The following is a 16,488-nucleotide window of genomic DNA, read 5'->3' as shown; positions in this document are numbered from 1 at the left end:
CTAGTAAGAGAACATTGAAACATTTGATAGACATGAGATAGATTGCTGCAATAATGCGACAACGTTTATACAAATTGTTATCAGGTGTAAATGTAATCACCTTTAACTTGAAGAATGACATATATAGAAACATCTACTTCTTACTACAGACAGTATAAGATGTCTACATGTATGTATACAACATGAAACATCCACATCGTAATCATATCACAAGTGAGCACTCTACTCTACAGATTGTGTACACATTTATTGAAATAGAGGCACGTGTGAACTGTCTGTCATTTAATGACAACCTTTAATGTACTCTTTTAATCTTATTTACCAAGTCCAGACGAAATTTGCAGATTCAGATTTATTGTATGATAAAACTATCACTGAACATTGATTTCCATTTTCCGTATTCCTAAAACTTTTTTCAGAAAGTCCAATCTTAATGCTAGGGTAGAGCTTAGAACTATCTCATCTAATAGAACATTTTGTAAACATGACCAAATTCTCTAAAAAGCGCGCGTTGTTGAAGTAACTTCCACACTAACCAGACAACAAAGAGAGCGGGTGTTTGTAACTGTTGTAGGAAGATTGTACATGTAGTCTTTTCTATCAACCAAACTAGTACTGAATAAAGTTTCTGATCGGAAAGACCGGCATAATTCTAATCAAACAATCATGGCGTACGTTTTCTCATCAATAAGACCGAAATGATTTCCATCAACTTGATCTATGCGTCAATTTTCAACAAAAGTACTACTCGGATTTTCTAATTTTACGAGACCGGAACAATTTCTATCCAACAAGTCTGTATCTGTAAGATATGGAGCTATGCTTAAACAGTTAGCGCTGGTATGCATTTCATTTTCTGATCTGAACTACGCACAACAAATCGGATTTAACTACAGGCTACACATAAACATTATCTGATGTATTTACCTATTTACTGTAAACATGATTTGATCCTGAAATATAATTGAGTATACCTATGAGATCTAGTGTACTGAATTTTCTTGAGCAAGCGGGGAGAAATGTGAATAGCTCTGAGCGTTTATTATAACATCATATTTTGGACAGGAATCATCTCCATAGCACATGTAAGAAGCGAAGTATGACTAGACCAGAACTTTGTGCGTTTAACGACGGACGAAATGTTCGTGCATATTACGTCATCTAAAAACTGCATGTACAACGAAATGGAATCTTAACCTTTCTTCAAAATATACGTTCAGCCCACGTTTATGCATGAATATGCAATAGATATCATTGTCATCATTTATGACTTTAGGACTTGATTACAAACAAAACATTTGCATATTTTTCTCAAGTTCGGATTAAAACGAGTGAAAACTGCTGGAAGAGTTCCCCCTTTTTTGCTTCATTGAAAGTTCTTGATAGCAGAGAGCAAAAAGACAACTCCGCTAATTGAAATGTTGTAATATTTTCAAAGTTAGTGAATCAGAAATGACGAAAATCATATGCATTGATATAGTCACGAGATGTTGACTAAAAACTGATTTTAACAGTATGTATCTAAAATTTGAAGAACGCAGAGTTCTGTTAGCTAACACAGCTCAACACAACACAACACAACACAGTACAGTTTCCTCTGCATGCAGAATTGGTAAGCTTTTATTCTGCACTTCTAAAAGATTTCGCCAGGTTGATCGCACTATCCGATCTTTCTCAACATCTGATGTGAAATGAAACCCAAACAAGAAACGGCAATAAAGTCATACTGATTTGATTACTAGTATATGGTTGGCATACTCTGGTCACCCCAAAACTGATGTGAGCTTGTCTCCCCATCAACACACCCTCTCTCTTTCTCTTTCTCTGCCTGTTGAAGGTGCGGGAATGTGCGATCCTACACTGTCTTGTCTTGCCTTTACTGCGCACACTCTTGTTGCACTGTATTAATGTTACGTTGCGTTCTGATAGAAAAACATAAACTTTGAGGAATTTCTGATGGCCTTGGCCTTACCAACTGACTTTGTGTAGAAAGGGAAACTTGCCTGAGTCACGTGTTTTCTTCATGCTAATCATGTGCTCTCCGTCTGCTGGAACACGTGCCCTCTCCATCACGTAAGAACCGTTCTAGAACCCCAAAACTATATGTCAATGACGTCACGTCACAGTGCAACAAGAGTTGTAAACACATCGCCGCAAGCCACCGACTAGAGCAGACGTCTACGCTGACTCTCTCTGTCAACGCCGCGATTTTCTGAGAATTTGAATAAAGATTACACTGTTTCTAACCGTTCTTTATTCACAGTACAGTCGAGACCGCAGGGCTTAAGGTGAGACCCTCATTTGTCGTTGTTTTGCCGTTATCTATGAGAAATAAACATTTAACGTTAGTACATACAGATATTTACACTGCGAGCAGGCCCCACTACAAGCATGTTGCTGCGACGCACTGCCGGGACGTTCAACTATTTTATCGCACGTTTCGTTTTCCACGCGTAAGCACGAAACTAGGTGGTAAATCTGTGCATGTTTTTGGACAAAGTCACGAAAACTCGCAAAAGAATTTTGAAGTACCTTCTAAATACGTGATACGTAAAATTGCGAGCGCAGCGATCGTTCAGTACATATAAGCGTAGAAAATATCAGCGAACATCAGCCAACTCAAGGTAGGTATAACTTGCGCGGGTTACGAAAGCCTATGTAAGTAAAGATTGATTAAAAACTGGGATATCAGGGATTGAAATAGTGGGATAACTTTTGGTTTCAGGTGTAAGACTTGAGCTGCAGTGCCGTCTTGTTACGGCAGGTGTCTACACATGGCGACACGTTGCAGCGAGAGTCGTTGCTGTAGAACAACGGCCGGGCATTCCAGAGACAAACGCCGCAAGCGAACGAACAAATAAAACACCGATCCTCAATGTCTCCGTCTGATCACTGCGTGGTTTAATAAAGGGATGCTATCTCATTAATTCACTAGCAAGAGAAGATTTAGTTCTTCTTCTAGTGAAATAATGAGGTAGAGGGGAACTATCTCATCTAGTGAAATAATGAAGTAGAGATCTGCTATCTCATTAATTCACTGGTAGGAGAAGATTGAATAGACATGAGATTGTTGCTACTAAATAATGTTTGTACAAATTGTTACATGTACACGTATAGTTATCATGTTAACCTGAAAGTATGAGATAGATATCTAGTACTAGATACAGACGGTACGATGTCATTGTGTGTCAAAATAAGAAACATCCATATCATTGTGATCATTTTTGAGCATTCCACTGTATAGATGTGTAACGTTACATATAAAAAAGTATTTAATTCCTATCTTTGCTGTACCAGTTTGCACAAAAGAAAGTAAATTTATAGTAGTTTTTATCCCATGCCAAGGGCGAAGATAACTGTTAGATGTTAACTCCCTGCTGAATGATTGAATCAGGCGACAATTTATATGTATTCCGCCCTTTGTTAACTTTTATACTATGTGTTGAAGAACTACAGTTTTGTGTCTTGAAATATTGTACACACAACCATTGTGCATCTTTGTACGAAGGTATGTTAGAGTATGCACATGTTTCTCCCCCCTCTTATGGGCCATACTGATCTCATTATATGGATGACATCCTCTGGGCACCACGAAATTGAAGCGAGCGTGCGAAGAAAAAATGGACGAAAAACGTTGCCTTCATTATAAGATCTAAGCGGTCAGAAAGGTTGAACAAATGACTGAACACACAGAACATGGCAGATCATAGAACATCTATACCACACAATGAATTCTTTTGTGGGTGTTTTTCTCCTCTTCATCTTTGACTTCGGAAGACTTCACTCATTGACATATCTTGCAGCTTCTTTGTAAGATTGACAGTATGATCGCAAAGTTTTGTTGCTTTTTGAAAACAGACGAAACTTGATGCGCGCGCGGATGTCATCCATATAATCAAGTTAGTGTGGCCCTACTCTTTGTGAAGTACAGACGGAATTTGAAGTAGACCCAATTCAATTTAGATGTAGTGTATGATAAAACTTTCGCTGAGAATTAAGTTCCATTTCTGTATTCCTAAAACTATTTTCCGAAAGGTCAAGGTTTATGTTAGGGTAGAGCTTAGAATTATCTAATTTTGTAAAATGTATTGAAAACATCAAAATCTCATGTGCGTTCGTGGCTGAAGTAGCTTCCACACATAAGCAGACAAGAGAGAGAGAGAGAGGGTGTGTGTTGGGGAACATTGTAGTCTTATCTATCTACCAAACTGGTACTGAATTAAAGATACTTTTTCTGATCGGCACAGTCTTAATCAAACAATAAGGCTTATTTACAGACAGTACGTTTTCTTATCTAAAACTGATTCCCACCAACTTGATCTTGTGATGATTTCCCACAAATTAAACAATGCTCGGCTTTTGTATTTATGTCGGCTCGGGACAATTTCTATCCAACTGAAATCAGCATCTCAGTATGAAGTCAGTATGGAGCTAAAGTTGGTCAATTTCTAGCAAACAGCTCACGTCAGTATGCATGTTTTTTTCTAATCTAAATCACCGGGACAATATGTATCCAACTGAAGTTTGTATATCTATAAAATATAGAACACGATTTCCAGTAATCCGTGAAAGACAGTGGTGATTTTTGTCAAATACTTAGCCCTGGCGACTTCCGATCCAAAAGAGGGGGATGTCTATCCAACAGTTTGTGTCCAAGTTTTCTGACGTCAAACACCGAGACAGTCTTCATCTGCAATTCGTGCTAACTATGTTCCAAATAGAGAAGACCAGTGCAATTATATTTACATAGTACTTACGTTTTTAATCTGAAAGACCATGGCAATTTTCGTCAAACAAGTAGGAAAGAATTTTTCATATACTGACAATGATCTTTGTTGTATGATGCCCAAAATGGCTAACTGAAGGATATATGTGTTGAGTAATTAAAAGAGGAAAGCATTTATAATTATACTTCATTTAAATCTACTACCTATTCACACACAGAGAAACTAATTCGATTGTCTGAATGACTTTCTTGATTTCTTGTTAAAAGGACTGAAAACTGATGGAAAAGTTAATTCTATTTTGTTAAGTTCTTGAAAGCAGAGAGATATTCAAACAGGCTCAGCTGATTGAAATGGTGTACTACGATATTTTCAGAAGTACTGCATCAGTAGTTTCCATTATACTTAACTCTGTCTCGACATGTTGACCCACAAATTAAGGATTTTAATAGTACGTAGCTAACATTTAAAGAGCGTAGAGCTCTACTCGGGTAACACAACACAACACGGCACAACACAACACAGTTTCTCTACAGGTTTGTGGGAGATATCTATTTCGCACTTATAACAAATCCTGCTAACGTTAGGTGGATCGCTCTATCTTGATCTTTCCCATAATCTATCAAATAGCAACATATTTTAAGTAACATATCTTGTAAACAAACAAACAAACAAACAAACAACCCAAACAAGAAACCATCTCTAGTAAAAACATAACGTTATTGGGGAAGGTGATTATCTGAAGTAATGAGCTTTCGGGGCGTCTCGCGCTTGTCATGCCATCCACAAACTCTCTCTCTCTTTCTCTGTCTGACGATGGTGTGCGAACCTGTGCAGAAGGGTATTTACCCCCCTCCCCTTGCAATATTTACTGATTAGTTACTCTGTACACATCTCATTACATGAGAAATATGTACCGTTTGGAGAAACGTGAAAAAATATATACATAGAAACAGTAATACAGAAGGGAAAATTTCTCGAATTCCGTCTCTTCTTTCTAACCGTGAAAATGATACTCAACTCACGGGAAACTCATGTGCAACTACAGCCGCAAGACCACTGGGTCCTGAAGTTGGTGCATCAGAAGAGGCACCCGCCAGGAGTCGTTGTTTAGGATCAAGATCAACTTCAACGCCACCATGTCTCGCTTCACCGGTCGCGATACCGATCCACCTTAGCTGTAGATTAGGTCTGTCTAAAAAGCAAACCACCACTTTTTATCAACTGAAAAAAAAAATGATATTTCAAATTTGCACTCAGTACATTCAGACTAGTTGAAAATAGCTAAAAGGTATAAATGAGTGGTTATCAAATTATTCATCACTGTATCCGAGCGGGTAATAATCATTTTCCCTCCCTCCCCGAAGGACGACGTCACCTCGTCGCAGGTAGCTTCGGAAGACTTCGGCCCTCCTCGTCAATTCCCGCCAATCACCATCACCGACGAGAGCCGAGTTCACCCGTCCGAAGCAAACCAGAGACAATTTAATGTAGTTAATGAATAGACTGTTTGGTTGTTGTAAAAAAGTTCAAAAATCAGACGAAAAAATGAATACAATAGACGATAAGTTAGATATTAGCCGTAGTGTTAGTGGTACTAGTAGTGGTGCTGGGCTAGGTCCCACACTAAGCGTAGCGCGCCCCTCCCCTGCGCAGTCTGAAACCGATATTTCGAAATACACAGAGGAACTGAGCAAAGATCCTACAGTCCTCCGTAGCGCGAACAGCATCGGCAGGATGTTCCAGGGTGGCTCAAAACAAAACGTCACCACCATTTTTGCGCAAAACCTGATCGAAGCCGCCACATCGGACTTGCTGATCGAAATCGAGTCTTGCTCGTCTATGTCCAGCGGCAGCTGCGAGTCCGGTCTGGACATGATGGACTCTGTTGTGAACATCACCGGACTCATCAACGCCGAGAAAAAAAGAATCAAGGGTGAACGGTCAAAGGAGGACCTCGGTCTCCTCTCGCAGATCACGAAGTTCAAGCCGATCTCTCGCGAGACGACCGAGACGCACCAGAGAGAGAGCACGCACGAGCTCGTGCACAGGCGCGACTCTAAGGGTGCGACAACAGAGCATCTCCACAGAAGCCAATCGATGACTACCATGGCAGACGTGAGGCAAGGAAAGATCCGAACCGCGGATGGGAGGACGCTGCGGATCAAGTGCTCCAAGACGAACGAAATGCTTCGCCAGAAGATGATCTACAACGCCAGGCAGGAGCTGGCCCCTCCGAAGAAGAAAAAGTTCAAAACCATCGCTAAGGCGGTCGCCTGGACCGTGAGGAACAGATTGGCGTTCATGAAGGGCGATATGAAAACCAAGGAACAGGAGGATGAGGAGAAGCTACAGAAGCTGGCCAAGATATACGCCACGAATATGTTCAAAAACGCCACCAAGAAGTTGGAGTGGGAGAAGAAACAGGAAGCCGTCAGGGAGGAACGGCGCCGTCGAGCCAACCGCAGAAGGTTCTACAAGACTCCAAACTTCTTCGGGGAGCTGGAGGACTTTCCCGACCCGACCCCGTGGGTTCAGAAGTTCGACAAGAACCACAACAAGAACAACAAGGCGCTGTTATACTTTGTCAAAGAGATCCAGAGGCAGGAGATGGAGCACGAGTTAGGCCCGCCCCCACCCGGCCTGGACCTGCCCTGCAGCAACCTCTCCCTGAGGCACTTCAAACACTCCGATCTCAGCCTGGCCCGTCACGAGGACACCAAAGAGGAGCCAACCATCTTTAGCGGGAGGGAGAATTCCACCATCTACTTCGGAGGAATCACAAAGATTGGGGACTCAGACACTCCTCAAGTCAAAGAAGAAGATAAGCTCGACATGGCTGTTGGAGGGGCACCTGCTGAGGACTCCCCGCGGACAGGGAAGGAGTCGACGAGCAAGCCGGAATACCTTGGCGGGAAATCTGGCGGCTCGAGCGTCACCCGAGAGGCAAAGGCAGCTGGAATGACCGGGCTTTTCCCCGCAAATGATGTCGCCTCCGGTAAGAAGTCCCCCAAATCAGGCGGGATCCTGAAGGACGACAAGAAAAGGAGTGTTGAGGACGAGAACCAGTCCCCCAGTGGGCGCGCAGCCGCCGCCCTCGGCCCGTCCGCAGTTGATGAGCCCGTGCCGATCTGGACAAAGGCGCCAACGGAGAAAAAGTCGTGGAGCTCTCAAGACAAGCCCCGAGACATGAGCGACCCTAGAGTCGATGCTCCTTACATGATGCGCTCCTTGACCGAAGTCCGGTCCGATAAAAGCGCGGGTGAGCTTGAAGAGCCTCCCCCAGCACCAAGAAGTTCCGAATGCCTGATCAAGGGCACGGAAGGTCTGGGTTTGTCGTCTGGGTCCTCTGGTGGGACACCTGAGGCAGAACCGTCCCAAAGGCAAACCGGGCCGTCCAGAGAAGGTGCCAGAGTCCGAGCCACGGCCGTGGCAGGCGCGGGGGCAGTTGTGCCCTACAGTGCGGACGACAGAGTCAGAACAGCCATTCAGAAGATAACGGTTTCCGTGACAGAAGGAATGATGGCAAGGAACCCGTACCTCCGCATTCTGAACCGCGCTGTCTCGATCGTCGACCCCATCATGCAAGCAACGGAGGCCGAGTTCTTTAACCCGACACTGCTTGGTGAGTTGATCCATCAAGTGAACGGCACGTACAGCACGATGGAGGGCACCACACTGGGGCTCACACGGTACTTTCTTGCCATCATGTCGGGCGTCCTGACAAGAGTTGCAGGCTTGATGCCTCTGATTGGCGCCACAGAAGAAGGCGGTCTGCCCGTGCTTCCCTCAAACGCTCCTGCCGACAGGACAGACACGGCAACGTCGACTGGCAACCGCCTGATGGCGATCAGAGCGACTTCGCCACCTTCTGTGTCTGGTGTAACCGATCAGAAGGGTAAAGACGTACAGCCAACCAAAGATAGACAAAAGACCACTGCGGTGCAGAAAAGAAAAGGAGTGACGCGAGAGAGAGAGAGGCCAAGAAAGAAAGAGGCCAAAATTGAATCTGACAAAAAACGTTCTCCTTCAAAGGCAGAGAAATCTGACAGCCAGGAAGACCCAGAAGGCAAAATCTGGAAAGTGCCAGACCGCAAAAGACGCTCTAGCCTTCGCCCAGATGTGGTCCAAGATCTTAAGAGCACGCTCCAACATCGTGAGGAAGAACGTCAGGACAAGAAGCCGACCCTGCACTTCACCTCTCAGTCGAGTGCCGTGTCGCAGAAGAGCACTGTGACCAAATACGGGAAAGGCAAGAAGAAAGACACGGCTTCTCTGGAGACCAGTCAGGCAATGAAGAAGACGGCACTTGTGTACACCCCTCCGCCTCCCCCTCCCCCACTGCCAGGCTGTCTCCCAGGCGGCGGCAAACCAACACAGGCCGCTCCGGTCGTATACACGACACAGACGGCAGAAGTTGGGCAGCGCGCTGCTGTGAGCTCCCGAGAGCAAGATGGCACAGAGATCTCCACCGAGACTGCCACAATGGCGACGATGATGGAAGCCCAGTTCATTGCACCGCCGGCACCCCCGCCTCTCCCTCCCCCTGACTACTACCTGTCGGGCAGCGACGAGTCGGACGACGAGCCGCTGAAGGAGCAGGCGCCGAAGCAGAAGGTTGCAAAAGTCTTCCTTCCACCAAAGTACGTGGACCGGTTCCAGAGTCAGGGTTTCAGGCACGTGGAGTTTAATCCCTCCCCACGAAGCAGCGCCGCCAGCAGTTTGGCGGGAAGCGATGTCGGCAGCGTACGGTCTTCCCGCGCAAGTACGCCCGCAGGCACCCCTCGAAGCTCTAGTCCTGTTGGCACATGTCAGGGAGTCCAAAGTGCGGCACTGACCACAGCCTTGCGTGATGTTGGAGAAAACAGGGACGTGGTAGCGCATGGAGTGATGCAACCCCGGAGGGACAGCCTTGCCTTCCTACTCCAGTCCCAGTCGACAAAGCTGAAACACTCCACCACCGTGAGGAGAAAGACGTCCACAGGGGAGACGGAAGACACAGCCGAGACTACGCACATGGTCGCCGCCACAGTCCAGGCCGGCAGAATGCCCTCACCACCGCCCCTGCCGTCCTTCGGCCTGGGTTTATCTATGCACCCAGGAATGGCCATGACTCCTCTCTCACCAATGACATTGAGTCAAGCCTTGCATGATGCAATTGGAAGACGGGAACATGCGGTGTCCGGTCACGCGCAGTCTAGCTCACCTGGAAACGACGGTTTGTCCTTCCTACTTCAGTCCCAGGCGACGAAGCTGAAACACACGACCACTGTGAGAAGGAAGACGTCTACAGGAGAGACTGAGGATACGGCCGAGGCATCGCAAATGGTCGGGACAATTCAGGCTAGCCATGTTCCTGCACCATCGCCTACTGGCCACGGTGCAAAGGGTCAGATGATAGCGCCACCGGCTGCACTAGCGATTCCCAGTCCTGCGCCAACCACGGGTATGCTGCCGCACCACGCCTTACCTCTGCCGCAGCTCGGTGGATTTGGTGGTCTGACAGATAGCAGACTTTCGGGAGGTACAGCCATGCGCCACACGTCCACGTCAGCAAAAGTGACACAAAAGACGACTGTGAAAAAGGGCGACGAAACTGTGGAAAATGTGGCGGAGGCCAGCCAAGCCATGGCAACTACGGAAGTCATGAACGCCCCCGCACCGCCACCGCTCCCAACTCCGGAACAGCTGAGGCGACCAAGTCTTCCACAAGCCGCGCCTCACCCTAACATGATGGCGCTACAAATACCGGGACCTTCGGCCCTGGCGATCCCTCAGCCCCCGCCTGTGCCGACTTACGGCGGCGGTACGTTCATGAGGAGTACTACCGCTTCCAACAAAGTAACACACAAAACCAAGGTCACGACTGGCGACGAAACGGTGGAAAATGTGGCAGAAGCCAGCGAAACTATGGCCACAATGGAGGCTGGCCATATCCCCGCAGCGCCACCGCTCCCGACGCGGGAACAGTTGAGGAGACCAAGTCTTCCACAAGCCCAGCCACATCTGCTGATGCATGGGGCGGGATTCGGACGAGTCCCTTCGCCCCCGGCTTTACCGTCTGTGGAGCTACTGATGTCCGGAATCTCGGACGGACCCGGACGGGTCCCTTCTCCTCCCGCGCTCCCAACGAGGGCGTTTCTGATGTCCGGTATCACCGGAATCTCGGACGGATCCGGACGGGTCCCTTCTCCTCCCGCGCTCCCAACGAGAGCGTTTCTGATGTCCGGTATCACCGGAATCTCAGGCGGATCCGGACGGTTCCCCTCTCCTCCTGCGGTGCCACCGGCGGCATTTCTGATGTCCGGAATCTCACATTCATCCAGACAAGTCGCTCATCCTCCTGCTTTACCACCAATGGAGTATATGATGTCCGGAATCTCAGATGGACCAAGTACTCTTCCACAAGCGGCACCACAGCCTAACATGTCACTACAAATGGCAGGACCGTCCGCATTGATGTCTCCAGGCGGGGGACAAGGCGGTGGCACGTTCATTAGGAGTACTACCGCTTCCAACAAAATGACGCACAAGACTACGGTCACGAAGGGCGATGAAACGGTGGAAAATGTGGCAGAAGCCAGTGAAACTATGGCCACTATGGAGGCTGGCCATATCCCGGCAGCACCACCGCTCCCGACGCGGGAACAGTTGAGGAGACCAAGTCTTCCACAAGCCCAGCCACATCTGCTGATCCATGGGGCGGGATTCGGACGAGTCCCTTCTCCTCCTGCGCTGCCAACTAGGGCGTTTCTGATGTCCGGTATCACCGGAATCTCGGACGGATCCGGACGGTTCCCCTCTCCTCCTGCGGTGCCACCGGCGGCATTTCTGATGTCCGGAATCTCACATTCATCCAGACAAGTCGCTAATCCTCCTGCTTTACCACCAATGGAGTTTATGATGTCCGGAATCTCAGAGTTCCCCGAGCGAGAAGTCTCCCAGGCGTCGCCGCGGCCGCTTCTGGATCTGGTCGGCTCCGGGGCCATGCAGCCGGCACCAGATCCAAACCGGCAGTACACGGTCATGTCGGTGTACGCCGCACAGGAATCAAACTTGTCTCAGGAGAAAACTGCCGCCCGTTACGAGGAGGGCACAGGAGACAGCACGACTGAAGGGTTCGAGACAAAAGGAGCCGCGCTGAACAAAAACATTCCAGAGCCACCTCCATTGCCTGCATTGAAGTTCTTTGTCCCGAAGCCGCATGTCCGACTTGAGACCACGTTTGAAGATGAGATAACACAGCGGGCGGACAAGATCTGCCATCGGAGGGAAATGTATATACATCTTCGACAGGAGAAGGAGGACTTCGAAGAGTTTCTCCACCTGCTCGAGAAAAACGAGACGAATTGTTCGCCGGAGAAAATTCAGGAAATGAAAGCAGAGGCAGACGAGGAGCTCGCCACAATCGAGGCTAGCCTCACCAAACTGCTCATGCGGACCTCATGGAAGAGTTTGGTGGAAAACCCAGGGTCAGAGTGCTCTGAAGTATCACTAGAGCCCGGTGAGATTGTGTCCACGGATGAATTACAGACAGCTCTAGCGTCGATAGAATCCGGCAGTCAGTTGTCCGTCTATCTGGGACGCCAATCCTCGGACGAGTCGCCAGCGGCGAAGCTAAACCAGCTCTCGCTTTGCCCTGAGACTGACCACGGCGACAGCACTTGGCTGGAACGTGACAACAGCTACCAGCTGGTGCACGGGGAGGACACCCCCTGCTGCCTGGCAGAACACGCCCGCAGGTACACGTACAGGCCTCCGAGGTTCAAGTGCGGGAGCTGTGACGAGACCCTGCTCGTGAAGTACCACTTGGAATCTGACAGTGAGGGGGAAGACGAGAAGGAGGAAGGGCAGGACAACGTCCGCGTGCCCGTCTGTCACACGAAAGAGCACGGCCATGATCATACCTGGACGTACAATCCCCCCACAATGAGATGCAAACCGTGCCACGTGAAGATGGTGATGAAAATGCACGTAGTAAGTGACGAGGAAGATGAAGACCTTGCCCTCAGGTCGGTTCCTCTCCATCACAGGACTCCTTCACGGACGCTGCCCGGACCGAATGTTGTCGTGTCTACTGAGATGCGGCCACAGCCTGCGTCTGAGGCGGGGTCGGCGGCAGGAACGGCAGAGTCGTCCGCACGCCAGGGTCAGACTCCCCTGGAAAACGTGAAAATACGGACAACTGATGGTACAAGTCCGCCCGGATCCACCGCTGCGAACGCTGACATACAGTCTGTAAAGGGTGACAAGGTGGTGACTTCCAAAGACTTCTCCCAAAAAGTCTGTGAAGCTCTTGTTGGCGACGACAGTGAAAAAGAATGTTCCAAGGCACGGGCCACCCCGGCCAAGGATACCAAGAAGCCTTCTTCAGCATCTAAGGATACAGGAGCTAAGATCTCCATGTCCAGTCCCGAAGGCTCCACTAAGAAGGAGATACTATCCAAAGTAAAGGGGCCACAAGAAGCTGGACCTTCGGGAACTCAGGACAACCCTAAGAAAACCATGGTAACGTCAAAGGACGCACCCTCTAAATCTATGGTTTCTGACACAGCAGCAAGTGCTCCGAGCACCGCCAAGTCAGCAAAAACAGTGGCAACTAAATCTCCACCACCTTCTAAGGACGACAAGGCTCCACTCAAAGGTGCATCTGGACAGAAGGAGTCCACGGAAGAGAAGAAAGAGAAATTATCTCTAAACGCTTCACAGAAAGGAGCGAAGGTGCCGAAAGCTGGACCGTCCGGAACCCAGACTGCAAAACTGGTGCCCACGAAAATTCCGCAACCGATTAAAGACACGTCTGTCAAGCGGAAGACTCCCGTGATGGATACAGCTGCATTGTCGCCTAGACGCACCGACATGCAGAAAACGGACAAGGCACCTACGAAAATCCCCCAACCGTCTAAAGACAGGGAAGCTAAGGAGAAAACTCCCGTTAAGGAGAAAACCGCATTGTCTAGAATAAGCACGGACAAGGCACCTACGAAAATCCCCAAACCGTCTGAAGACAGGGAAGCTAAGGAGAAAACTCCCGTTAAGGAGAAAACCGCATTGTCTAGAATAAGCACGGACAAGGCACCTACGAAAATCCCCCAACCGTCTAAAGACAGGGAAGCTAAGGAGAAAACTCCCGTTAAGGAGAAAACCGCATTGTCTAGAATAAGCACGGACAAGGCACCTACGAAAATCCCCAAACCGTCTGAAGACAGGGAAGCTAAGGAGAAAACTCCCGTTAAGGAGAAAACCGCATTGTCTAGAATAAGCACGGACAAGGAACCTACGAAAATCCCCCAACCGTCTAAAGACAGGGAAGCTAAGGAGAAAGCTCCCGTTGAGGAGACAGCTGCACTGTCGCCAAAACGCACAGACGTGCAGGCCACAGACAACGCACCACCGCCACCGCTACCGCCCACCAAGATGCCGCAACCGGTCCAAGGCACTGCTGTTAGGCGGAAGACTCCCGTGATCGGTACAGCTACATTGTCACCAAGACGCATCGACGTGCAGACTGCGGACAAGGCGTCTGTCAAACAAAGCCCGCCTTCACCCACGAAAATTCCGCGACCGGTCCAAGACACGGCTGATAAGCAGAAGACCCCTATGATGGGTACAAATGCATTGTCACCAGGACGCACCGACATGCAGACAGCGGACAAGACGTCTGTGAAAGAAACCGTGGCACCGCTTACGAAAATTCCGCAACCGTCCGCGAATGGAGCAAACGTGCAGAAGACAGAGACTGCGTCTTTGAAACAAACCGCATCACCGCCACCACCACCACCGCTACCGCCAACCAAAATCCCGCTACCAGTTAGGCGGAAGACACCGATGATGGGTACAACTGCACTGTCACCAAGACGCGCCGACATGAAGAAAACAGGCAAAGCGTCTGTCAAACAGACACCGCCACCGCTCACGAAAATTCCGCGACCGGTCCAAGACACGGCCGTTAAGCGAAAAACTCCCGTGATGGGGAGAAACGCACGGTCTCCAAGACGCAAAGACGAGTCTCAAGGAGTGGAGACCGAACCGGCGTCTATGAAGACGGCAGCGCCGTCCGACGCGCAGACGACTGCCGAACCTGCCGAGTCAGATGATTCGGAGCCCAAGCTTCCGTACGGCTGGGTGTCGTCGGGGATTAAGAAGTACAATGATGAGGAAAGGGCTCGACTAGATGCCGAGGTTGACGGGTACTGGGGTAAAAAGTTCTCCAAAAATCGTGAGAAGCCATGGTGGAATATCGTGGACCCAGAAGAACGTGAGGCAGCACGGCTTCGCCATCGGTCAAAGACAAACCTTCGACCGACTGGGTCATCGAAGGGTGCGCCCGGTGCGACTTCAGCCTCCTTCAAACAGCCCGGCGTCGAGAAACAAGTGAAGTACGACGTCGATAGATCCCCGTTGATGTTGCCTGGTCACTTCGGGGCGTCAACAGGAGTCCGGTCTAGGGCGAGCCGGCCGGACGTGGGATTAGTCCCGAAAAAACTGGAGACGGAATTCTTCGACTCGTCAGAAGACAGCGAAGACGAGATAGACTTGGACAAGCCAGTCTCAGTGGAGGATCTACAGGACGATGACTATTGGAGAGCCATGGAGAAAAAGGCCTACGCTATCGTGAAGGCCAGCGTGGATCAACTAGAGACGGTCGACGAATCTCCTGAAGAGGAGAAACCGGTACAGGAAGCTAAACCGACCGGGAAGAAGCTCAGTAATTTATCTCAGATGTTCCAGTCAAGGAAAGAAAAGGAGAAGAGACGAGAGAGGGAAGCCAGAGAAATGGCAATGAAAGAGAAGAAGGAAAAGAAGGCGCACATGTTCGAGCACAAATCGGACCCTCCGAACGAAGAACCGTTCATTGGCCCGCCGCTTCCACCGGAGATGTTGAAGAATACTCAGGAGAAGAAGAAGAAGAAGAAGGGCCTGGCGCGCCATGGGCACGAGGGAGTGCCTACTCTAGCAGCCGAAACCACAAAAGAGGGAGAAGCGAGCACCTCTAAGAAGTCAGGCGGCAGGCTGACCCCCACTAAGCTAGTCAGCAAAATCAAAGGTGGCTTCGCAAAGGTCAAGGACTCGATCAAATCGAAGCTATCCGGAGAGTCGAGCGACTCAAGCTTCTACTCCGATGACGAATGATTTGTCGACTTAACAAAATTCTCCGCGTGACCAAAAAATAAATAAATACACAAACTCACGTTTTATGTTTGGAGTAACATTACAGTATCGGGAACATTGACCATTGAAAAAATGAAAGCGATGCATACTTGAAGCCCTGATGGAAAAGCATGAAAAATTAGATTTAACTGCATCTTAGGTCGCAAAGACCTTACAAAAACTGAACTGCGCAGCGAAGGGACGCACTTAAAGTCGTGTCTATGTAAGTCAGACTACTAAATGCTGTAAGGCAATCATCAGTCCAAATGCTACCATGTATACATGAATGCGTGGCAACTAACTGTAAAGTTGTTTTACCAATGGTAGTGTATGCTGTCAAGTAGTCTATCCACGTCTGTGTCCAGTACAGAAGTCCACATAAGAAGCGGTAGTTTGTCAGCTACGTGTAACGTACTGTGCTAACGTACGTTTTCTTTCAAAGCCAATATAAGGAATTTTTCCATGTATAAGCACAGGTTGCTTTAAACGGATTGCTACTTAGCTTCCTTCACGCATGTTAAATCCGTTATTCAAATACGTCACGACTACAAATCATATGTGTATATAAGATTGCATGTGTATATAAGATTATATGTGTTGTGTACATAAGATT

At 48.4% G+C, this 16,488-nt stretch overlaps 1 protein-coding gene across 1 annotated transcript; it reads left to right on the top strand.

Annotated features, from left to right (window-relative positions):
• Positions 1-1,925: 1,925 nt before the first annotated feature.
• LOC136423415 (uncharacterized) lies at positions 1,926-15,857 on the top strand. Its single transcript, XM_066411556.1, has 3 exons — positions 1,926-2,288; positions 5,773-5,913; positions 6,092-15,857. Exon 3 carries the CDS (start codon positions 6,222-6,224, stop codon positions 15,855-15,857), a length of 9,636 nt encoding a protein of 3,211 aa, XP_066267653.1. The 5' UTR covers positions 1,926-2,288; positions 5,773-5,913; positions 6,092-6,221.
• The last annotated feature ends 631 nt before the right edge of the window (positions 15,858-16,488 follow it).

This window comes from Branchiostoma lanceolatum, chromosome 17 (assembly GCF_035083965.1).
Source record: "Branchiostoma lanceolatum isolate klBraLanc5 chromosome 17, klBraLanc5.hap2, whole genome shotgun sequence".
In the NCBI taxonomy this organism is placed as follows: domain Eukaryota; kingdom Metazoa; phylum Chordata; class Leptocardii; order Amphioxiformes; family Branchiostomatidae; genus Branchiostoma; species Branchiostoma lanceolatum.
Note: the sequence above shows the minus strand (reverse complement) of the source record. Positions and strands in the feature narration are given on the sequence as shown.

Bases quoted from the DNA above. Each gene is read 5' to 3' on its own strand.
- LOC136423415 (XM_066411556.1), top strand. From the start codon at position 6,222: ATGAATAGACTGTTTGGTTGTTGTAAAAAAGTTCAAAAATCAGACGAA.